At 49.6% G+C, this 25912-nt stretch overlaps 1 protein-coding gene across 1 annotated transcript in view; it reads left to right on the top strand.

Moving 5' to 3' along the window:
• LOC133341549 (carboxypeptidase N subunit 2-like) overlaps positions 1-23034 on the top strand; it is a 28798-nt gene extending 5764 nt beyond the window's left edge. Inside the window, exons 4-7 of the mRNA XM_061550218.1 lie at positions 4468-4642; positions 13478-13498; positions 17118-17212; positions 22756-23034. Coding sequence (XP_061406202.1) covers positions 4468-4642; positions 13478-13498; positions 17118-17212; positions 22756-23034 — 570 coding nt within the window. The remainder of the gene's footprint in view (positions 1-4467; positions 4643-13477; positions 13499-17117; positions 17213-22755) is intronic.
• The last annotated feature ends 2878 nt before the right edge of the window (positions 23035-25912 follow it).

The following is a 25912-nucleotide window of genomic DNA, read 5'->3' as shown; positions in this document are numbered from 1 at the left end:
GAGGCATGAGGAGCCAACCAATATGCGGCCAGAATCCCCGGAATGAACAGGTCCCAGTCTGATTGGGACATATTCACATGGTGGCACAGCATGGACGTGAGGGTGCGGTTCAACCGCTCTACCATCTCGTCGGACTGAGGGTGGTAGGGCGAGGTGGGGATTTTCTTGGTGCCAAGGAGGTCGCAGACCTCCTTGAGCAACCGGGAAGAAAACTTCTGCCCTTGGGCCGTTAACAGTTGTTCAGGGGTACCTTTGTCCAGAATGTACCCTTGTTCGAATGCCTTGGTGATGGAAGAGGCCGATTGGTCCACCAGAGGCCATGACATAGGCCAACGTGTGAGGTATTCGACTCCCACCATAAGGTACCTATGGCCCCGTTTGGATGCTGGAAATGGGCCCAAAATGTTGAGTGCCATGAGCTCATTGACACCAGAAACCCGGATTGACTGCAGCGGAGCCCGATCCTGGCCAACTGGGGCCTTCTTCCACGCACAGTCGTGGCAACCTTTCAATATTAGTGCCACATCACCTTCTACACCCGGTCAGTAGTAGTCCCGTTTAAGGGTCAACAAGGTCTTATTGTAGCCAAGGTGCATAAGTTTATCGTGAAATGCCCGGGTCGATTTACCTCACAGGGCAGTGGGTGCAACAACACAATAACGTTCCAATTGGGCATCCCAACGCATGAGGAGGCTGTTATGCACAGCGATCACCGGAGCAACCGACGTAGCTGAGCCTTGGTCATTTGGCCCAACACGGCATTGTAGCCTCAGCAGAGAGGAATCCTCCACCTGCAACTTGGACCATACCTCTAGGGGGAGTTCCAGGCCAAAATCAATGGGCAACGCCACACCTGGAGGGGGGACCGCTTCAACCAAGGGCCACGGCGTCCACTAGGGTCCTGCAGCAACTTGAACCCAGTGCACAAGCGCAACCACCCTCCGTAGGCAACCTGGACAGCCCATCAGCATTACCATGCTGTGCCCTCTTCCTGTGGATGACGTCAAAAGGGTATTCCTGCAGCACCTCGAGCCAGCAGGACAGTTGACCCAAGGGCTGATCGATCCGCAGCAAATATTGCAGGTCGCATGGTCAGTCCGGACGGTGAACCATCTACCATACAAATAGGGCCAATATAGTTGCACAAAAAAAACTATGGCCAGCAGCTCCCTCCGGGTCACAAAATTCCGCTGTTCAGCTGGGGAAAAAACACGGCTGCCATAGGCCACAACCCTTTCAACCCCATCGACCACCTGAGCCAGGACTGCCCCAATGCCCATGTCGCTGGCATCGGTGTCGAAAAGGACGGGTTTTGTAAAATCTGGGTACCCCAAGGGCGCCGCATCGGCTAAGGATGTGCGAAGCGTAACAAAGGCGGCATCCTTGTCTGCGCCCCCAGCAAAACTTTGGGCATTTGGCAGAGAGTGCGTGCAGTGGCTTCACTATCATCGCAAAATCGCGCACAAATCGACGATAATACGATGTGAAGCCAACAAAGCTACGCACCTCAGCGACAGATGTGGGAGTCAGCCACATCCGGACACAAGCTGTCTTTTCCGGATCCATGGCGACACCTGACACACTCACAATATGTCCCAAATACTTCACCAATGGTTGTAACAAATTACATTTCTGGGGCTTCAATTTCAAGCCCGCAGCACGCACTTTGACGAACACTGATTCAAGGCGTTGCAAGTGCTCGTCAAACGTACTGCTGAAAACAATAACGTCGTCCAAGTAAATCAAATAAGACTCCCATTGTAGCCCCGCCAAGACCATCTACATGAGATGCTGGAAGGTGGCTGGGGACGAATGGAGACCCATAGAAAACCGATTGAATTGGAACAGCCCCTGGCGTGTGTGGAACGCTGTCTTGGGTCTAGAGGCCTCGTCTAGTGGCAATTTCCAGAAGCCTGAGAGCAAGTCTAGGGTCAAAAAGAACTGCGCACCTGAGAGGGCATCCAGGGAATCATCCATGCGAGGCAATGGATATGCAGCAGCCACCGAGATCTTGCTTAATTTACAGAAATCGATGCAGAACCAGAGACTCCCGTCCCGTTTCTTGACTAGCGCAATGGGGGCACCCCAAGAGCTAGTGGATGGGGAGATAATGTCCACTGCCAACATCTCGTCGACGGCCAAGCGGACATGCTCTTTTTCTGCCGGGCTGAAGCGGTGTGAATTTAGCCGAATAGGTGTCTATGTGATGTTCCAAAAGAGTGGTGCGACCAAAATTGAATTTACTCTGACTAAACTTCTCGATTAGTTTGCTGAGCTGCTGGCACTCCTCGGAGGATAACCAGACTTTCTCATTACACAGCGCATTGATCCACGATGCGTCAGTCTTCCCCTCGTGCATCACGCTCGCCACAACCCCTCCAGCCGGTGGAGGGCCCGGGGTTGCGTGTGCCAAAATGGCGCCGGCCAGAACCACAATCAGCGAGGGCCCCGAATTAAGGACCTGCAAAAAGAGGTCCTGGCCCTCCAACACGGCCGTTAAGGCTCGTAACAACCCGGGTGTTCTTGTAAAGTAATTAAAGGGAGACAAAAGGAAGCCCATCTCTGGTGAGTCCAATTTCAGGGGTCTGCACAGCCTGAGGGGTAGCAGGATTTGTAACCCCGGTGGAACGGTCACGGACGCCTTATTTAAGGCCCGTAGACTGGTGGCCAGGGGGGACAAAATAGTGGGAGACTGGAGGAAGTGTAACTGATGCCCCAACAGCATTTCCACACAACCCTTGTCCACGAGAATGCAAATGGGCATCTTGGCCAAGAAGTCAGTTCCCAAGAGGAATGGCACTGCCAAGGTCCTGGAAACTTGAATGGGCCCCACCAAATAGATTTTGCCATTCCTGACCGATGCCACAATGTGCCCAAAATACCAAAACTGTCGCCATTTGCAGCAACACAACCCCCTTGAATCGGCCGTAACAGACCAACGTTGTGTAGCAACAACTGAAAAATGCACTCGGATATAATAGTGGCGGACGCCCCTGTGTCCACCAAAACCCGCATTTAGACCCCCTGCACGTACCCAACCACCGCCGAGGACCCGGCAGCGGCCGCCACAACTCGATACGCGAGCGCATCCCATTGGCGGATCTGCCTAGGCCACCCGGCGGATGGCAACGAGCGTGCAGAGGATGAACCCAACCCCCCAGCGATGACCCTGCGATGATGGACCCCAACCCTGCTAGATGCGTGAGGTAAGGGGAGCGGCCGTGTTATTGATGCGTCGCGACCCGCCTGGGACTCAGTAGCCGATGCTGACGTAGAGCCGAGGAAAGGCGGAGAGGCCTTGTTGAAGGACCCGGGAGCGTTGCGGCAGCCCCGCTCGATGTGGCCCTGCTTACCATATCGGAAGGAGGCCACGTTTGCAGAGCCTTAGGGGCGAGGAGGTCCTGCCCACCATTGCTGCTCCGGCCGGCGATCTCCGGCACCCCTCCCGCGGCTATCGGCCACCACCAGGGCCACGAGGGAGTCCTCCCCATGAGGTGCGGCCACCCCCGCAAGCACTGGGACCCCCGCTCATGCCACCACACCGGGCGACTGTCGCAAGGCGAGGTGAGCCTGCATGTTTTGTGCCACCTTTAGTGATGTAATTTGGCGTTCCTCGGCGATGGACAAAGTGATCCCGAGCTCACACACCAGGGAGAGCAATCGTTCCAAGGCTAGCGAGTCCAGTGCCTTGCCTTCCAGGCCGGGGTAGGCAGCCTGTGCCAGCACCAGCAGGGAGAAGCAGAAGGCAAATGGTGGCTCCCCCTCCTCCCGCTGCCGCAGCAAAAATTTCAGGCGCGCGTTCGACGGTGGTTCGAACACCGCAGCCATCTGTTAGGTTGCCGCCAGAAGCGACGCCCTATCCGCCGGAGTGCCAGCGGTTTCCTGTCATCCAGGCATGTAGGGAGTGCCTGCAGAGCCTCTTCCATTGGCCAACCCACTGATGCGTATGCCGCATCGAAGCAGCGATGAATGGGCGGACTGGTGGCAACCGACGTAGCTGCTGGCCGCCCGACATGAACATGGGCCCATCCGACGGCGTCACAATGGAAGCAGCAGCGACGCCGGGTTGCTGAGCTGCATCAGCTCCAGCGCCCGGCTGCGGAGTCGCGGCGCCAACAGCGGCGGTGTGCGGAGTTGTGGCGGCAACAGCGGCAGTGTGCAAAGTCCCGGCGGCAACAGCAGCAGTGTGCAAAGTCGCAGGGGCACCGGCGGCGATGTGCGGAGTCGCAGCGTCAATGGCAGCGGTTTGCGGAGTCGCAGTGGTAATGGCGTTCGATGGCTGCGTCGTGGCCAAACTGGCGCCCAACTCCCGTGGTGCACCCGTTGGGGAAATGGCGCCAAATTCGAACAAGGCGGGAGCCGAAATGGCACCAGAAGTTGAGATATATAGAACCCCAAGCCAGGCATATGCTGGTACATTTCCACATTTTATATTTGTCTGGGAAGTGGCTGTTGGTCTTTCCCCAGGGGGTGTTTGACCGCCTCATGAGTCTGCAAAAGCTGTATTTGAGCGCGAACCAACTGTCGGCTCTCCCTGCCGGGGTGTTTGACAAACTGACACAACTAACTATTCTGAGTTTGTATGAAAACAAACTGACGGCTCTACCCGCTGGGGTGTTTGACAAACTGACCCTGCTCACTGGTCTGAGTCTGCGAGACAATCATCTGAAGTGCATTCCCAGGGGAAGTTTGCTGGGCATGTGCGTCTCTAGAGCTGGATGTATAATGCCTATCTGAAACCTCTTCTTCTGCACTGCTTGACGCATGAATGGGTAGAGGATGTGTGTGGGAGTTATCCCCTTGCACGGACCACGGTTTGTGCAGTGCAGTCGCTAACGATCGGCTACTGCACAAAACTTGTATCCACCAGCAGGTGTGACCCGCCAGGCCACTTTGTCGATTCCAGTTCAGGTGTCGGGTTGGTGGTTGGTTATTGTTTATTGTTGTTGTTGGTTATTGTAGGTTGCTGTTCTTAATGGCAGAGTGAAGCACTATCAGTCAAAGTGCACCGTTTACAGTACAGCTTGGTTAAATATTTACTCAGGTCAATTGTTCGAGTTGGCCATTGTGTGCTGACGACAGTTCCGGGACATTGCAAGAAGAGTAATGACGAAGCTAGAACCCTGGGGACCAGTGTCAGTGTAATGGCCACCAAATTCGAAATCAAAACAGAGTTTACTAATCACTGCCTGCATTAGTAAAGTTTAGTTCAAGAGATTCAGATTAATTTTATTTGGAATGTTGGACGATAACTTGAGGAGTATTGCATTTAACATATAATTATTATGAATCATCCTCATGATCATCACCATCTCTTCACGATACTGAACGAGTGAGGGCATTGGGTGTCACCAATCGAGGCGACGTTGCCCGAGTTCGGCTCGAGTCACTCACCAGCTGAGACGCAGGCTGCGTGAACAGGCGCAGTTCCATGGGTTGTTGTACAGAAAGATGGCTGGGGTCGACTTGCGCCAATCACAGAAGCCGCGTAACAGTGACTGATGATGAACCCCACGCGTGCGTCATAGACACATGTATCACTCAGAGACTATTTTATATTTAACTAGCGGGAAGTACCTGGCGTTGCCTGGGCAAAAAAGACACACACACATAGACTTACACCCACACACAGATATTGACCCACATACACGTAAACCTACACGCACACACATATGGACTCAAACACACACATCGACTCACACACACATTGACTTAGACACCAATTCCCGATGATGCCACAGCTCGAGCAATTTTCTCCCTCTGGCAAACTTTAGCGAGGAGCAGGTTGAGAACAAAGGTGTTCATACTCTTTGGTTTTTTCAGGAAAGTCTTGCTGTGGTTGTTCCCACCTGATGACGGACGCTTGTGTTGCGCCCAAAACGTCGTGATTTATTTAATTAATTTATTTTATACCTACGTGACTTTACCGAAAGAACCAAAGAGTATAGATCCTTGCAATCACGATAACTTTAAATTTAGAAAAAAAGTGTTTTCAGTACCGCAAAAGTGCTTCGAGGAAAGAAATGACTCTTTTTAGTATTAATGTCTTCCAAAATTTCGCGTAGGCTTCTCTTTGTGCATCCATCAGCTGTGGTAAAATTTTCTCAATACATTTAAGAAGCTGTAATCCATCGTATGATATTTCACGTAGGATCTGTTGAGCAAGGGCATGCAGGTTGTCCCCGTAGGCCAGGGGTCGGCAACCTACGGCTCCGGAGCTGCATGCGGCTCTTTACGGGCTGCTTCTTGACGATATGTACGTATGTACAGTATGTACTCAGATGCATTGCGGCTCTTGAAATACTGAATTTTGTACCGAATTGGAAAGAAATGGCTCTTCTTGTTAATTTGGTTGCCGACCCTGCCGTAGGCTGTTGGTAGTCCCATAGACATGAGGTCTTTTCCACCAATGGAGTTTAGTTTGTCCTCAAGGAGAATGAGGGCCTGGTTGAAGATGGCATCAGAAAAGTTGACGTCGAGGTTTGAATTTTCTCGTTGAGCTCTGTGGAGGATGTCCTCACTCATGGCCTCTTTGTATTTTTGGCAGAGTCCCATGGGGTTAGATGGGCTGCAAACTTGAAGATGTATGCATAAGAGCAATATCAGTTGGGAAGGGGACTAACAGACACTTCTATCATAGCTTAATCAAGATGCTGATCATCATCAAGAATTCTACGAAAATTGCAAGCTTCTCTGTATGTTTGACAGACAACCCCTTCACTGTTTTGAGGTCTTGGAAAGATTTGGGCCCTTTGACAAGACTGAGAAGCATTCGGAGAAAGTAGCACTCCTGTTTATTGGAATTAACTGTGTAGAGTCTTCGTAAGGCATCAGATTCACCGTTAGCAGCACGTCTCTTCCATTTTTTTTAGCAGTCCATGTATAGTAAGAGGGAACTTAATGGTGGAGCAGGTTGGTAGCAAATGGGTAACTTTGGCACGAAACAAAGAACGCCATCAGGGTGGTATCTGTGGTGGCATACCGACTGTGGTGGGACCTGCCAGCACTAAAGCAGTGCATACCGGCTGTGGTGGCAGCTGCTATCACTAGAGTAGTGCATAGCGACTGTGGTAGTACCTGCTATGATAGCAGCAGTGCATACTGACTGTGGTGTTACCTGCTGTGATTACAGCAGTGCATACTGACTGTGGTGGTACCTGCTATGATTACAGCAGTACATACTGACTGTGGTGGTACCTGCTATGATTACAGCAGTGCATACTGTCTGTGGTGGTACCTGCTATGATTACAGCAGTGCATACTGACTGTGGTGGTACCTGCTATGATTACAGCAGTACACACTGTGGTGGTACCTGCTATGATTACAGCAGTACATACTGACTGTGGTGGTACCTGCTATGATTACAGCAGTGCATACTGACTGTGGTGGTACCTGGTATGATTACAGCAGTGTATACTGACTGTGGTGGTACCTGCTATGATTACAGCAGTGTATACTGACTGTGGTGGTACCTGCTATGATTACAGCAGTACATACTGACTGTGGTGGTACCTGCTATGATTACAGCAGTACATACTGACTGTGGTGGTACCTGCTATGATTACAGCAGTGTATACTGACTGTGGTGGTACCTGCTATGATTACAGCAGTGTATACTGACTGTTGTGGTACCTGCTATGATTACAGCAGTACATACTGACTGTGGTGGTACCTGCTGTGATTACAGCAGTGCATACTGACTGTGGTGGTACCTGCTATGATTACAGCAGTGTATACTGACTGTGGTGGTACCTGCTATGATTACAGCAGTGCATACTGACTGTGGTGGTACCTGCTATGATTACAGCAGTGTATACTGACTGTGGTGGTACCTGCTATGATAACATGTTGTATATATAGGCCTTTTTCCATTATCAATATTAAGAGTAATTCTGCCAATATTTTTTCCTTAATAATCAATCGGGATGTAGCATGAGGCACAAACAAAAATGTAACAACCACCCTCACCCCCCTCACGAGCAGCCGCCTTTGTCACTCGGGACCAGAGAGCCGGAGGTACAGTAAACCATAAAATGGTAATTAAAAAAAAACAGAACCAAAGAGAAGATGTCGGGAGTTCTCTAATGAGATTCTGGGGAGATCTCATGACAACTTCAATGACCACCACCAAACAGGCGGCCAGCTTGTCCAGGGCAGCGAAAACCAAACAGACACGTTTTTGTAGGCTATTTTAGTTAAGGGAAAAGTTCAAAACATAGCGACAAGAATAAGTGAACACCATAGACCCACACACTCACTCCGATTAAAACCAGGCTAAAATCTACATTAGTTATTATTATTTCTCATTCATTATTTTAATACTAATGTTATTCACATTAAATATTATTATTATTATCCTTCCATCTACACGACTTGACCGAAAGAACCAAAGAATGAAATCTTGGATAAAAATAAACCAAATAATAATTATGAAGTATTGGACCGAGGGTCGTCCAGAAGAATCAAAGGCGAAATAAGTCAAGCATACATAACCAAGATAAAATGTATTCCATAGAGAACCCTCCCAGCGATTACTTTACACTGCATTCTGTTAACACTGCAATACAAGTCACGCGTGCCCAGCTTGACGTGAGATAGCATCTGCGCTGACTTGGCAGAGCGTGACATCAAACAGGTGAGGAGTAGACACAACGGACATCGATACGGCTTGGGATCAGTCGAATCAGTGATGGTTTATGGCAGGGATGGCCCGTGGTCGGTTCATTAATCGATCTTGAATGTACTGGCTCCCGACATAGGAGTGTGGAATTTCCACATCTGCCTTGCGAAGAAATTGTCAAAATGTTGCAACAACAGTAATGATGACGCTCCAACCAATATCAGTATAACGGCCACCATATTTGAAATCAGACCAGCAGTGGATAGACAAAGGGCTTGGAATGATGCATTTGATGTTTCGAACAACACCAAGCCGTTCACAAGCTTGATCGGTGAGTAAAATGCAACCAACGCTGTTTGTAGTCGTTGTTACATTGACGCAGCAATAGTCATAAAATAGTGGACAGCGAGTGTCTGAGGTTTCTGCGCAATGAGGAACTCGCGTCTCTCCCCGCTGGGGTGTTTGACAAACTGACCCAACTCACTCATTTGGTTCTGTACAACAACCAGCTGAAGAGCGTTCCCAGGGGCGCGTTTGACAAACGGAGCCAGCGCTGCCATGAACGGTCGCTGCTATATTTCTGGGCACCGGAAAAGAGACGACGCTCAGCACGAGTAGCGTTCAGTTTCCAAAGCTACCACGTTATTGACTTCCACGGTCATCGTTAGCATCATCCTCGTCAAGGTGCCCTCTTGTGCTACGAGTTAATCTGCAGTGTCACTGAGCAGTGAGGTGCGCATCAGTGAACATTGTATGGAGTGAATTGTGTGAATAATTAGAGGTGATATTAAGCGTTTTTAGAAACTCACGCGTGATGTGCGGACTTGGTCAGTGCAGAAACAACAGAACAACGTCATAAAATAGCACAACATCCACACAATACATGAAAAAACAACACCCTAACAAAACAACCATCCAACACCACAGAACAGTACAACAAGAGCAATAACACAAACGCAAAACTCTCCTCAAACAAAAATTTGCCACACATCCCATTGTAGTAGCATTCTACTGAAGACAGAGTCTCGGGACTCGAAGAGGCTGCATTGGACAAGCGCATTTTGGAATTCATTCCACTGAGCGAAACACTCCAGGGGGGAGAGCTGTTAGTTGATCACTGAGCACGAATCGAAGATCAGCAGCCTCCGTTTCTTGCTGTAGAGCAGCCTTTACAAGAAAGCGTCGCTCTTCACACGGCAGTGGAGATCAACACGGGTCCCTAAGTCGCGTAAGCGGCGTCGTGTTCACCTCACATCTCGGCACCTCGCTCCATGCCGTGCTCATGGTCTGTGCGGTGCAGTACAGCGACCCGCACGGTGTTCAGGACAGTCTTTTCACATGATACAGGCGGTACATACAGCACGGAATAAAAATACGGGACAGACATGATTCATGCGAACAGACAGTGGCTCGGGTGCCTGGCACTGAATCACCGTGGTGAGTGGGACGGCTGTCGAGATTGGACAGTGGAGTTGTAGCGGCGTTGTGATACTCAAAGACATCGGATTCAGGCCCGCACAACAGATATAACAGACTAGATTTACCTGTTGGACGTAAAATTCGAATGTTTCTGTTTTTTTACTCAATCTTTTTCATACGCAAATTCTTTTTATAGGTAAAACTCAATGAGCTATGTAACTCTTTTTTCCGAAGCAACCTGGCCACAAATAAGAGCTTAACGAAGTTGCTTATGTGGAAATGTATAGCAACTAATTAATCTAAACGTGTGTTTTTAAATGTGGAGGGACAAAAACCCGAGGACCTGGAGAAAAAAACTCGACGCGACCACGGAGAGATCATCGCCACTCGGGAGGCGAATGTGGCGGAGCGTGATGCTGGCTACCCACCTCCTCGTCTACCGTGCTGGTCTTCATAGATGCTGGCTCACAGCACTTGCCCCAAAAGTGTGATGAGTCTATATGGGGGATCTTTGTTTTGTTGTAATTATTCGTAACGAATCACTATCGCCGTCGCAATAGCAGGAGCCTCAGGGTCTCGTGCCTCCACCAGTGCCGTCAGACTGTCAAACACGCCGGGCTCGAGCTTCGTGATCTGATTGCCATTCAACCACAAGTTCTGCCTTTCGGTGGGGATTCCCGCAGGCACAGACGATAAGCGTTTGTTCCGGCAGTCCACAGTTGTCCCTGAGCACGAACACTGCGAGGGACGGGCGACGGTTTAGAGGCGACTCACAACGGCCTCCCCTTGCACGCGAGCGGCGTCGTGTGTTGTCCAACATTGACACGAGTTTCCTCTTCCTGAATCTCTTCGTAACAATGTTCTTATCCAACATTTTTTTACAGTGCTTAGTGTTGACGTGTTTAAGTGGTTATATTGGTTCGTTCATTATACATTGATTGATGGTTATTCATTTGCATGTTTTTCTTACAAGGTCTCCAATAAAAGAAATGGATTTCAAAAGTATCTCGTCTGGTGAAATGTAGATTTGAGTTTGTATATCTATAGGAGATGTAGATTCAATATCACCAGCGTTGTTATCACTGAAGTGCTGTACATGATAGCTGATTTATTTAGAAGATAATCGATGCATTGTGTAGAATTTCTGTTCAAGCAGTAAAAATGTAGTTTTTACTGACATCATTGCTGACATCCGTTATGTAAGCAGCACTATTGTTATTATTACAGGAATGGCTCCAAATTATTCAACTTTGCCACTTTATTCTTGAGAATTTTCTCAGTGTAACATTTGTTAAACACAACAGCTTGTGATTGCTATTTACGATCGTTTATTTTTGGCGTCTGTCTCTCTACGCTGAGATATTTGCTGATGATGGATTAATTAATTGCATTATAACCTCGTGAGACTCTCTAACGCCCCTGGGAATGCTCTTCAGCTGGTTGGTGTGCAGAGTGAGATATGTGAGCTGGGTAAGTTTGTCAAACACTCCAGCGGGGAGACGTCAACTGATTGCTGTTCAAAGCCAACCGCTGCAGATTCCCGAGCTCTGTCATCTGATTGCTGTACAACCGCAGAGGTTGCATGTTGGTGGAGATTCCGGCAGGCACAGACGCGAGGCTTCTCCACATGCAGGTGTCCCTGGGCATGGACACTGCGTTGGACGGGCAACATCTGCAGTGGTTGGCTCTGCACATGATCCAGCTGCAGAGCGTTTCTAGGGGCGCGACTGGTGGTGGCTACACACGTTACAGTCCCACAGAGATTGTGATGCATCGAATCAACACTGACAACTTGAATAAATTGGTCGCTATTTGCTGACACCACAGTCAATGCCTCCACCAAAGAGGGTGTCTGTGACACCGCATTCGAGGGGGTCAATAAGACTCCCTCCGCCGGGTTCACCAAGGGCAATTGTTTATGCAGCCTTAATGGCACAAGCATCTGCGTGGCTGGTGGAACACGTACCGTGCGGCTAACCATAGCCTGCACAACAGCATTGATCGCAGTATACTTCGTAGGTGTTGTCAATAATTTTAGACGCTGCCCCGATGGCATCTCAATACAGCCCTTATCCAGATGAATGTTAAGGGGCAACCTGCGCAAGAAATCCCCACCCAATAAGTACAGCATGGACAAAGTCGTGGAAATCAACACAGGGCCATCCATACGTATATCCCCTATTTTTATTGTAGCAATTATGCGACCCACAATCCCACGACTACCAGCGCTGCTCAGCTGATGAAAACACGCAACTACCGTAGGCGATAACCACCTCCCGACCCTGCTGGACTTACGACAAGACACTGCTGATGCCCACATCGTTGGCGTCCTTGTCCAGGATAAAGGGGAGGCCAAAATCCAAAAGACCAATGGTGGTGCATCTGTCAGACGCGAGCGCAGCTGCTGGAATGCCTCTTCCTCCAGAGGGCCCCAATAAAACCTCTGGTACTTCACCGTCAACACGTGCAAGGGCTTCGCAATGGTTGAGAAGTTGGGTACAAACCGGCGGTAGTAGGACACGAAACCCACAAACCTGCGTACCTCTGGAACTGTTGTGGGAACAGCCCAGGCCCTCACGCAGGCCGTCTTTTCCGGGTCTGTAGCCACTCCAGACTCACTGACGACGTGGCCCAAGTAGCGTACCGACGACTGCATAAGGTGGCACTTCGACGGCTTAAACTTCAAGTTCGTGTTCCGGAACCGCAGGAATACCTAACGTAATCGGTCAATGTGTTCCTCGAATGATCGGCTGAAGCCAATGACATCGTCCAGGTAGATGAGGCACGTTTGCCATTAGAGGCCTGCTAAGGACAACTCCATTAAGCATTGGAACGTCGCCGGTGCAGTCTGGAGGCCCATAGGCAGACAGTTGAACTCGAACAGGCCCTGTGGTGTCCGGAACGCTGTTTTAGGCTGGGAGTTCGCATCTAGTGGGACCTGCCAGAACCCGGACAATGCATCAAGTGAGTCGTCAATACGTCGTGGGGGATATGCGTCGGCAAGTGTAACGGCATTGAGGTGTCGGAAGTCCATGCAGAATCTCAGTGACCCATCTGACTTCTTGACTAGGACCACTGGTGCCCCCCAGGGACTCGAGGATGGAGAAATTATGTCGGACCGCAGCATCTCCTGCACTGCTTGTTGGATGTGCCCTTTTTCCATTGGGCTCATTCTATATGTGTTTTGGCGCAGGGGTGCAGCGTCTCCCATGTTGATGCGGTGCTGCAACAGATTTGTGTGTCCTAGGTCGAACGGTCCCCAGCTGAACACGTCCAAGGACTCATGCAATAACGAGTGCAGCTGGTGTTTCTGGTCGGGCGGCAATCCCGGCTCAGGCCCCGCCAGCTGGTCCATCCACGAGTCGACCCCCCTGTCCTCAGACTGGCTGATGCTTCCTACAAGTTCAGGCTCCATCCCGGGGGCTCCTAGTGACAAGGGACTAACGTGGGCCAGAACCGTTCCCGCCTGCACCGTAGCTGTCTGTTGGAGGTGTTCAGCATCTGAATGAACAGATGCTGGTTCCTCTGGACAATGGTTTCGGCCCCCACCACTGCGTGGCGATCTGTGGCAGCTGACGCCGGAGTCACCAGGATGGGTGAGTCTGGCCGGGCAGTCATGAAGGAGGACCGATATCGCAGCAGAATCAGCATCTGGGCTGCCGGGGGAATGGAGACAGGAATGGAGACAGACTCACTGACCAGAGCCTGAACGTAGGGTACCCCCCGGCCGGCCCCCTCCACCTTTAGGAAATGGAGATGAGTTCCCTGGACTTCTACCCGCCCATTGGTCAGATCGATTTTCATTGGCATCCGCCTCAGGCAGGATACGGGCAACATTGTGGAGACAAGGATGGGTCCTGCTACCGAAAGCTGCCCAATCTGTATGGGGGCTTCAACCTGGCCCAGGAAGCCCATGCTGCCTCCATTTGCTGCAATGAACATCGTATTAATGGGGACTAAAGGCCGGTTTTTCTCCGGCAACATCTCATGCATGGTGCTCGAGATGATTGTGGCCAATGCACCTGTATCAACCAACCAGGACCGAGGTTCCAGACGTGGCCGCTACCACCCGCCTTGCCAGCTTCCTCCATTGTGTGGCTGAGTCCGGCCACTGACCAGGCGGCTCACTATCCTGCAGTGCATGGTGAGATGACGGGGGATGGATGTGAACGGGCCGAAGATGGGGTTCCCCCCTTTGGAGTGTGTCGCAGCAGGGTGAATGCGCCCTTGTTACATGGTGTGGGCTCCCCCCTTGGGTGCAGGCTGGGCTCTCCATGTGGTGCGAATTGCTCCCCCTTGGTGACGTAGGATAGGCCCCCATTGTGGTGATGGGCGGCCCCCCCTTGTAGTGGGAGGTGGGGATTGGGGGGTGGGCCTTTTCGTGAGCCCATCCCTTCTCCCCTCTCCGTCCTGTGTCAAGGGGCGTTGGCCCCCTTTATGGTGTGGCCCCCCTGGTCCCTGTCTCTCTCCGCCACAAAGCGATGGTGAGGCGCTGCGTGGAACTGCTCCATGGCGCACTGGCAATTGTGTGTGCTACCTGCGACTCGCCGGCATCGAAGGTAAATAGTGACGTTACTTCTGGTTGTGACGTCACGCCCATCCGCACCGCCAACCCCGGCCACGACGTCACTTCCGGCCATGATGCTACTTCCGTACGCGATGCCACTTTCATCCTCGATATCAATTTCGGCCGTGACGCTACTTCCGTTCGCGACACCACTTCCGGCCGTGACGTCATGTCCGTCCGCGACGCCACTTCCGGCCCCGGCGCGGTCCCCGGCCCCGGCGCGATCCCCGGCGCGGTCCCCGGCCTCGGCGCGATCCCCGGCGCAGTTCCACTTCCGGTCGCGATGCGATTGCAGGCCGCGACGCGATCTCTGGCCACGGCATGGTCCCCTTCCACCGACCAGGACAGTGGAGCCCGGGGCCCGACACTGACGGCGCCCACCCCGAGGAGGATCCTGATGAGGTCGCGGCGTCGGGAGTGTATTTTTTCCGCCCGACCGAGAGGCCGGGCAGGACGGCATCACTCGCCTGGTTACTGTTGGCGTTCGGCCGCGGGGGGTTCCAGGTGGTTTTGACTGCCTCCGGCTCTGTGCGGCACCCCCACGCCACATGCCCCTCTCGACCACAATAGTGGCAGAATGGGGTGTTTCGTCGGGGTGGCTCGGCGCGGTTTGTAGAGGCAGCTGCCAGTGGCGCGGTGGCTGGTCGCGCCCCTGGTCTCTTTGCTCCGCCAGTCCCCAGATTGCTGCGTAGACCTCCTGCAGCAATGGCTCCGGCTCAGACGTCGGGGGACCATTCCCAGCTGCTCCCCAGGCAGCCTACGGCGATGGTGCAGGTTCGGCGGTTGGTGTCGCTGGTCCCAGTAGCGCCGCGGTAACGGCTCGGCTGCGCCCCCCCGCCGCGCCAACCACCTGGCCTACGGGTAGCGCCCGGCCCATGACCTGTTAATGGGCTTGCAGGATCCAGGCAGCCCACAGCGAGGTGCATTCCTCCGGCGTCACCACGCGCAATACAACGCCGGCACGGCAAGCGTAGGCGATGAGGTGCTCGACCACGAGGTTCTCGAGCGCCTCGTCAGCCAGGCGAGGGAAAGCCCTCCTAGCCAACACGAGCAGTGCACCCCTGTAGGCTAAAGGGGACTCTCTAGCCCCCCGCTGACGGTCCTGGAACCGTCTTAAGGCGCCCTCATCTGGGCAATAGATCTCCCCCAACGCCTCGTAGGCTGCCTGTAGCGTGATCTTGCTGTGTGAGGGAAGGGAGTTGTAAGAGGCGAGCGCATCGTCGTCCAGAACAGATGGCAACGCTCGTAGTACCTCTTCATCTGACCACTCGAGAGCGTGGAAGGCAGCCTCGAATCGGCGAACAAACGCCTCCCAATCCCCTCCTTCGGCCACGAATTTCTCGACGGGCCCGAGCCGGTGCACCCGTCCTGCCACCTGCTCCCCGCGTTGGGTGGTTAGCCCTGGTGGTTTTGGCAGGAGCAGCGGCGGTGGCTGGCGTGATGAGGCTGGTTGTGGCTCCCGCCCGGCTGGCTGGTCGGCCTCCGGGTCCCGGGGCCCCTCCTCCGTGGTACGTGTGGGAGTGGGGGTCCCGGTGCCGGCGGGCCCCCCATAGGGAGCTGCTGCAGTAGCTCCTGGAATGCCCTCTCCACGTGGGCCATGCGGTCCTGCATGGGGTCCTCCATGGGGTACGGGCCCCCTGCTGCTGCTCCTGGTAGCCCTGCACGTAGAGGATCCCCGGCCCCTGTTTCCTCTTCTGTTGGCTCCCTTCCGTGGGAATTCTTCCGAGTAGCCAATGTGAATCCCACAGCTGCCACCAGATGTAAAGGGGAGCCGACACAAGGTTGCAGGGGGTTTGTCCTTTAGTCCTCTTCTCCCATCCCCACCTGTCCCCAGCCATCTCAATCTCGTTCCCGCCAAAGCTCCCCTCTTCCCACCCGTTCTCCCCTTATGTCTCCTTGAATACCCCTTCCCCTTCTCCTGTCACCGTCACACTAACCCTCCTATTGGTGGGAATCCTTCCCCTGACACCCCTACAATATTTACACGTAAGATGACATTACATTGTTTTTTGGACATCGTTTATTTAAATATATGTGCCTTTAAAAAGGATAATTCTGACAATCTAAATTGAGAAAATTTTACCTGATAGATGTTTATGATTGTAAATATCTGTCAGATAAAATAACAGGGAAGTGTTTTCTCTGGATAACAGATCTTTGTGAACAGCAATTGAGTTTGCTTGAGTAAATACATCTCTGTGAAACCGAATCAGGATGTGAGAGGCATCAATGCGAATGGATTCCCAATGCTCATGGACAATTGTCCATGACTATAGCGGAGTATCAGGCAAGGGAGATAACGCGCCCCTGAAGGACATCCACCATGGAGATGGAGTAATGACAGCAGCTCGTGTGCAGGTGCTAGGTGTATTAAAACATCGCATGGTCGTGACGATGGCTTGCAGTGGATTGATCATGCCTCTTTTTAATTACGTATCTACGTATTGATTAATATACATTTCATACTAAGTAGGTGAGTGCCTATGGTTAATGGTTTCTGCTCAGTGAAGAACTCGCGTCTTTCCCCGCGGGGGTGTTTGACAAACTGACCCAGCTCACTCATCTGGTTCTGGACACCAACCAGCTGAAGAGCATTCCCAGGGGCGCGTTTTACAAGCGGAACCAGCACTGCCAGGAACGGTGTTGAGTTTGTTTTGTTACCTGTGCTTGTGTACCACTGTTTGTCAAGGCGGTATCAGCAAGTTATTTGTCAAGTTACACAAGGCGTCGTGGAGTCGACTTAGGCTGTGGTTTCAGGAACACATTCAGACCCAATGAATACAGCACCTGACCCCGCTGGTGAGTCTACGGTAGCTTTTCCTCGGTGGTAACAAATTTACGGAGTTTACCGCATGCGCAGAGAAGTTGTCGACACTGACTCATGTCGGTCTGGACCTAAACCGGTTGAAGAGATTGCACTGGCGGCGCTCAATGCCCCGCGTCAGTTGTCAATCTCTCCAGCGAGGAGTAATAAATTAACAGAATAAGGTGCAGCCCTGCAATTGCATGGCTCAGCCTCAAAGCGTTACCTGGTGTGGTGTGTAAACATCGCCACTCGGGAGGCGAATGTGGCGGAGCGTGATGCTGGCTACCCACCCCCTCGTCTACCGTGCTGGTCTTCATAGATGCTGGCTCACAGCACTTGCCCCAAAAGTGTGATGAGTCTATATGGGAGATCTTTGTTTTGTTGTAATTATTCGTAACGAATCACTATCGCCGTGGCAATAGCAGGAGCCTCAGGGTCTCGTGCATCCACCATTGCCGTCAGACTGTCAAACACGCCGGGCTCGAGCTTCGTGATCTGATTTGTGTAAAAATACAGATCTCGCGTGGTGGTGGGGATTCCCGCAGGCACAGACACGAGTCTTTTCTCTGCACAGTTCACAGTTGTCCCTGAGCACGAACACTGCGAGGGACGGGCGACAGTTTAGAGGCGGCTCATAACTGCCTCCCCTTACACGTGAGCGGCGTCGCGTGTGATCCAACCTTTATTCGAGTTGCCTCTTACTGAAGACTTCCCTGCAAAGATTGTTCACAAAACATGTTGAGTGCTTAGTGCATTTATAAATGAATGGTATAAATTGATTGTTTCGGAGTTTTGTTGTGAAATCTATTTGTTTCTTTATTTTAATTACTGTAATTGGTTTGGATCATAAGTGTAATTATTTATTCATGATGTATTAAGATCATGATGTATCCCTTGAAAATAGAGATCTGTATTCCAATATGCTCGCCATGATCATCCCACTACTGGATGAAGGTCTCTACAATCCGTAGTCACAACCATGCGATGTATTAAACAACTTCGCACCTGCGCACGAGCTTACTGTCATTACTCCATCTCCATGGTATCCGTACTTCAGGGCGCGTTCCCTACCTTGAATGCCACCCCGCTATTGTTATCGACCATGGTCAATGTGCATTGGCCATCGTGGATTAATCCATCATCTCTTCTCGTGCCATAGCCTGGCCAAGCCTGCTTACCTTTATCGGTTTGATGTAACTTGCTAAAGTGTTTTCTCTGATCCACGTGTTACTCTGTCTCTCAATGTCATTCCAAGTATGTAACTCGGAGTGCTTCTGTGCGCACTTCTCGGTTGTGCTTCTGAACCATCTGCTATCGGAGGTGGTTCACACGGATCAACGTGTCTTGTTGTAGGCACATTGGAATGAATTGTTTCATTGTGAAGTTCAGGTTTACAAAGACACTCCAACCTGCTCTCGTTTGTATTGTTTTATTTGCATTGTTTTAGTCTCCTTTTAGATGTTGCTAAAACCTTGAATACGGAAAAGATGTTGTGCTAATAACACATTGTTACAACTTAAATTATACTATGAATAGCCTCAAGATTGTCAATGTAAACTACATCATTGCAGGTAATAAAATAATTAATAATCAAGCGAAATGTTGTTACATGTGCAGTGACATAGAATCGTTCACTTAGAGGCCGTCCATAAATGACGTCACGCACCTAGGGGGGGAGGGCCAGACATTTGTGACGATGTGTGACAAAGGGGGGGGGGGGGTTGAGAAATTTGACATCACGTAAAAATGCGCAACTTTAAATAAATATAGACAACACGTTCTACTTGATGAAATAAACTTTTAATAAATGTTTTCTCCTACAACATCAGTGCAGCGCCAAATTAACTACGCACTACAATGACAATAGCTTAACGCGATTTGAAGCATGTGTTTTTTAGGGGGGGGCGGGGCAGAGCTTTGTGACGTCGTGTGACGTCGTGTGACAAAGGGGGGGGGGTCAAAAATCCTCTAAAATGGCGTGACGTCATTTATGGACGGCCCCTTAGCAGCATAGCGCTGGTTGTTGGCAGGGAAGGGGATCTGCAGCTACAGCAACCCTGACTGACAGCAGGTCACGTGATAGACAAGAGAGAGAGAGTGATGTAGGGGAAAGGTTACGGCAGGGGCCACATCGAGAACCTGCTAGCATGGTCCAGAAGGGGGGCGTGGCCGGGGCGGAGCCAGGTCACGCTAACAGTATAAGAGGGGCCCTGAGAGGGGACCTCGGGGCTGTCGTTTGGAGTTGGAATCCCGTCGTGCTGCAGGAGTCTTCACCACCGTCTCCGTCTTCACCATCTCGGCGTCGCCAGTCAGGCAGTCTGCCAGCTGTCTTGACTGGGAACCGTAGTTGCTAAAGTGTGAACTGTTAAGGCTGTTAATAAACAGAGGGCCTCCTACTCTTATTGTCTCTGAGTCAGTCGCTACAATACGCACTCATATAATAAACTAAACACCAAACAAGTGCGATAAAATTATTGTTGGAGGGATTCCGCTTGAAGCCGCATCAATTTATCCTACTTAGGGCTATTATTGAGATCAGATCGTGATCCAAATGGTAATATTTACAGGTGAAGTCTGTCAATTTGGAGTGCGTTTGAAAATATTAGCGTTCCATCTTTCCCACAGTTACAAATGTCAATCCGTGGATACTGCTCGCCATGACGTATGAATAAGAAATATGAAGTGACAAAAAGGATTGATTGACTTTCCCCAACCATAAAGAGTCACTGCGCATGAAACACGAATATTGGTTAAATACTTATATTTGTAAAAGGGTTGTCAAGCCCCCCCCCCCCCCCTCCAGTTTGATTTCTCCTCCCCCCATCCCCACCCCCACCCCTGTCCATTCTCTAGAGGGGTATCCGAGTTAGGGAAGTAGACATTGGGGATGTAGAGTTTATTGAAACATTGCATAGACAGGTAAAAAAAAAACAGTAACAATCTTTGTACTTCGCATTGTGTCTCTACTGGTGTCAATTCCTATACTTGTCCTCTGCGTGTTCTTGAATGGTTTGTTCCTTTAAAATACTTTTGGGAAAAAAGGCTTTTGACAGATGCACGGGGAGGTGATTCTCAACACCTACGGGTTACCAGACAAGGTAACAGACGTTATAAAGAACTTTTTTACGATGGCAGTCAATCTACATTGCAATATAAAAGATAATTTGAATTTGTTAGCTCAAGAATATGCTTTATTAATTCAAACATGTGAACAGTGCATTAATTTCATATGCGTAGTGAAGGTAATCAGCATTTATATTCAAGGCCATGATCTGCTTAGACTGGTAGAGGCAGATACGTTTTTTAAACACGCCCCTGTGAACGCTCTCCGTTGATTGACGTTCAGATGAGTGAGCTAGGTCAGTTTGTCAAACACCACAACAGGTAGAGCCCCCAGCTGGTTCGCCCCCAGATACAGCTGCTTCAGATTCACCAGGCCGCCAAACAGCCCAGCAGGGAGAGACACGAGTTCCTCACTACGCAGGAACCTCAGACACTCGCTCTCCTCTGTTTTCTGAGACTTTAACAGGGTGCATGTAAATACGACTATAAGGAGCACTGGCTATATTTTATTCACATATCAAGCTTGTGAGCGGATTTGTGTTCATACCCTTTGGTTCTATCGGTAAAGCCACGTAGGCAGAAAAATAAAATAAAAATAGCAGACATGTGGAAACCATCCCCATAGAGGCTGTTCAATCTTGATTTGTCGCTTTCGTGACTACAGGAATCCATACTCTTTGGTTATTTCTGTAAAGTCACGTAGATAGAAAAATTAAATAAAAATGACAAATGTGTGTAAACCCTCCCGGTAGAGGCTGTTCAATATTGATTTGAAGCTTTCGTGACTGGAGGAATCCATACTCTTTGGTTCTTTCGGTAAAGTCACGTAGGTAGAAAAATAAAATAAAAATGACAGATGTGTGGAAACCCTCCCTGCAGGAGCCAGAGTCGGTCCACCGGACCTCCTGAATACCACAGAGATCCAGGCGGTACCGGTCCAGCTCCCGACAGAGGAGTGTCAGCCTCTCCTTCTCACACAAGCGTTGTTTCCCCAGTGCCAATGCCTACACACGATAGCAGGTACAGTGCTCAGTTATGGGTGAGTCGACTGAGGTGATGCCAATTTCCGGTTAAGATATTCGAGAATTATACTAGACACGGTCAAGAATATAACTTGAATATACTACTTCCCGGCATAGGAATGTGAAATTCCCATAGCTGTTTGCAAAGGTGGTTGACAGTGTGATGCATCTGATCGACCTGAGCCTGTGTGAGAACCAGTCTTTACTCCATGGCGGATTCGATCTCCTGTTCAGTTTAAAGGAACTAAAGTTGTATGCCGAACCGGTTGACAGCTCTGCCCATGGGTGTCCTTCTCAAACTGAACCAAATGACCCGAGTAGAGCTGCACAATCACAACTGTAGACCATTCCACAGGTCCAGGTTTTACCCACAATCACTGCAGTCCGTGTACACGATGCATGGTCATAGAGGGTTGTGGTGGATCATGGATCAATTGGTCATAGTGAACCTTTGTCTATGTCCGTGAGTGTCCTCACACACAGACTCTTTGATAATCACACTCTACGTAATGCAGGAATTTCAGGAACTTGCCACCAGCTCAGCAATTCCAGCCCTTGCCATCGGCTCCCCGTGTTTCGTCCATTGTGGCCAACCGCTGAACATGGAACATCGCCAAAGAAATAACTTAGAATGGCTAAGTGTGGCAACATATTCCGTCTGATGTCATCATGAAGTCACTAGACAAGTTACGAAGACTTAAACATAGCAAACCGATATCGCACCTGCATGGGGAAATGGAAGCATATTGATGCACCTGTAGATTTTAATGTATATAGATGCAATACTTCGAAATCCATATAAAATGTAGTTTTATTGACGAAAGTGAGTTGCTTTGCTACACTGAGTATGAACTCACTAAAAGTCATTGCTGTAAAGCAATTTCACCCGAAATCTAACGAACGTGTATGTTTCATCGTATGATTCCATTTGTACCAAGTAGATATTTTTTTGGGAACCAGCGACGGCTCTACCCATTGGGATGGTTGAAAGTTACCAGTTGTTCCTTCATATCATGAACTGGCGTTGGTATTACAATTGCAATAAAGTGGAGGAAACAGCAACATATAAGTAAAAACCTATTTATATATTACGCATTATCTTAATTTATTCATAACGGCTCGAATATTTAGTTAAGAAAACAAATGCTCGTGGAATATAACAGACAGCCTTGGTGTAGTGAACTCTAATCCAAGCACATATTGTCGAATTTCCACATCTTGTATTTGTCTGAGAATCGGTTGATGGTCGTTCCCGAGGGGGTGTTTGACCACCTGGTGAATCTACAGAAGCTGTATTTATATACAAACCAACTGTCGGCTCTGCCTGTCGGAATTTTTGATAAACTGACTCAACTAACTATTCTGAGTTTGTATGAAAACAAACTGACGGCTCTACCCGCTGGGGTGTTTGACAAACTGACCCTGCTCACTGGTCTGAGTCTGCACGACAATCAACTGAAGAGTATTCCCAGGGGAAGTTTGCTGGGCGTGTGTGTGTCTAGAGCTGGATGGACAATGCCCATCGGTTCCACCTGAAGACGGAAGCTTGTGTTGCCTCCGAAACGTCGTGATTTTTATGTTATTTTACTTTTATTAATTTTAATGTTTTACCTACGTGACTTTACCGAAAAAACCTAAGAACATCTGAAACCTGTTCCTTTAAACTGTGTAACGCTTGAATTAGTGGAGCTTGTGTGTTGGAGCTACCACCTTGCACAGATCACGGCACGTGCAGTGCAGTCGCTAACGATTAGCTACTGCACAAAACTTTCAGTCATTAGCAGGTGCCCCCGGCTCTGCCACTTTGTGGGTTCCAGTTCAGGTGTCCGGTAAGTGGTTGGTTATTGGTGGTTGTTGTTGCTTCTTGTTGTTTGTTGTTGTATGACAGAGTGAAGTGTTATCAGTCAACATAACTCAGTTGCGGTACATCTTCAGTCAATATTTACTCAGGTCAATTCCTCCAGTTGGCAATTATGTGCCAAGGAAAGTGGTGAAATATTGCAATCAGGGTAATGATGAAGCTTCGACTTTGTGGGCCAATATCGGAGGAATGTTTTTTTTGCCTGTGCCGTGCGCCGAGCATGATTGGGTAGAGCAGCTGTTCTGATTGTCGATTCGCGGGAAGTGTCACGACTATGTTTTTTTGTTTGTTTGTTGTATTTTTTGTGGGAATGTTGATGTTCCTCGGTTGTGGGAATGGTATGCCTGTCCATCCAGTTGCGTTGCTGTATATTTTTTACAAGGTAGGGGGTAGGGTGATGTATTGTAATAGCGCTGGTTGGTGAACAGAAGAGGCAACTGTGGTGGACAGCCAGTACACATTCTGGTGAGTGTGTGCACGGGTGTGTTGGAAGACTGGAGGAACTGGGGCAAAGGTCACCTGCTAGGAGGTTCGAGAAGGGAGGCACGGTCAGGGCGGGGCCAGGCCACGCTGGTAGAATAAAAGGAGCTGAGAGCAGGAGCTCGAGGCTGCCGGTTCTGGGAGTGGACTCGTCTCGTCAATGCTGTCGTCTCGTCGCCGTCGTCGCTGCCGTCTTCGATAGATATTGCGCTGCAGGATAGTTGTTGGCTGTCTCAGTCAGCGACGTCAGTGATAGATGGCTAGTGTTGTATACAGGCTCGGCTAAGCGACTGTGGAGAGTGGGTGGACGAGACCGTGAATGTTAGAATAAAGAAGGTGCCTTGTCTCTGAATGGCTGACACTACAATGTAGTGTTGAACTTCTTTCACACTGTATGTAGCCAACCGTGCTAATCGGATATGTGGGGGAAGGACAGCAAACTTACAACAAAAAGCACTTCTTTTGAAGTGACTTTTCAATGGGGATTTGCAAATGCATAGCACACAGTACCTTCCTCATATTGGAAGGAAGAACGCTCCAGACGACCGCACACGTGAATCTGAAAGCGCGCGATGCAGTGACCGTTTTTGTTCGATGATTATCCAAAAGCCGCTGAGTTATGGTCTAGCTCAGGGGTCGGCAACCTACGGCTCCGGAGCCGCATGCGGCTCTTTACGGGCTGCTTCTTGACGATATGTACGTATGTACAGTATGTACTCAGATGCATTGCGGCTCTTGAAATACTGAATTTTGTCCCGAATTGGAAAGAAATGGCTCTTCTTGTTATTTTGGTTGCCGACCCCTGGTCTAGCTCATTTTTATTAGGCGCTTAACCAAAACTTGCATGTGTTTTAATGAAATGTCTATGCAGTAACTTCACTCATGTATGTAAGAGAAGAGAGCATTACCGTTATGTTAAGGTATTTTTACTCAATCATACAGCTTTACACTTGTGTTGGTCAGCATGGGACTCAGCCTAAGTACATTTATGCAGGGCAGGCACATTCACACAAACATCCTCCAGCAATTCAACAAATTGTCGCGATTCAATCCAAGATAACACAGTTATGTATTCCTTGTTCATATTGTCCCGTCATTACTCGAAATAACCATTTTTGAAAATAAGTAGGAAATAAAATACGACTGTTTCTAATACACATTCTTAGATTAGTTTATTCTGATATATAGGAATTAATTACAATCTATTAATCTTTACATGCCCGGAAACACAAACACAATAACTATTGGTTCTTTTGGGTCTCACGAACATCACAAACTCGTCGCGGTACTGCCCGAGTTCGGCACGACCCACTTGCCGGCTGAGACGCAGGCCGTGTGAACAGGCGCAGTCCCAGGGGTTGTTGTACAGATAGATGGCTGGGGTCGGCTAATCACAGAGGCCGCGCAACAGCGACTGATAATGAAACCTATGTCATAGACACATACATCACCTTGAGACTATTTTATATTTTATGCTTGCGTATGAAATTTAATTTTAAAACACGACACCGCTCATCACTCGCTCACCGTCAAAGCACGAGTTTGTGATGCTTCGGGTCTTCCATGGCGTGTTTAAAGTAAATATACATGGTCACCGTGTCTTCAGCAAATGTCTATAAACATAATGTGTCTACGATGGTTGGTTTAATTCGGTGCAATATGTGAGATATGATATGCGAACGTTTCGTGCAATGGCCCTTCTTCAGAGGAGAAAGAGAGGGCAGTTTGACTGATGTATGATTGAAGCCCGTGACCCACAGTAGGCCGCCTTGAAACTCGTGGAGAATGTGAAGTTGCCGCATGAACCCAGTCTCCCAATGTTTAGCAAACAAACTCCCCTGAGCAGTGAGATATCGGTAGAGAAAATCTAATGTCCGAGAGGGACGTAGCAGTTTCTGTTAGCGATCAGAAGCAGCTCTGTCATGAAAATATAGACAAGTTCATATGAATGTAGACATGCCCATATAGACATGTGCAATATACGGATACTGACCGCTGGTGGAGGGCTTCATCTAACAGTGGATTATGGCTACTGCTGCTGCTGATTATATTAAAACGTGTACAGAGATGTAA

Source organism: Lethenteron reissneri, chromosome 2, assembly GCF_015708825.2.
Source record: "Lethenteron reissneri isolate LAM-NWPU_2019-01 chromosome 2, ASM1570882v1, whole genome shotgun sequence".
NCBI lineage: Eukaryota > Metazoa > Chordata > Hyperoartia > Petromyzontiformes > Petromyzontidae > Lethenteron > Lethenteron reissneri.
This window is presented reverse-complemented; position numbering and strand designations above follow the sequence as displayed.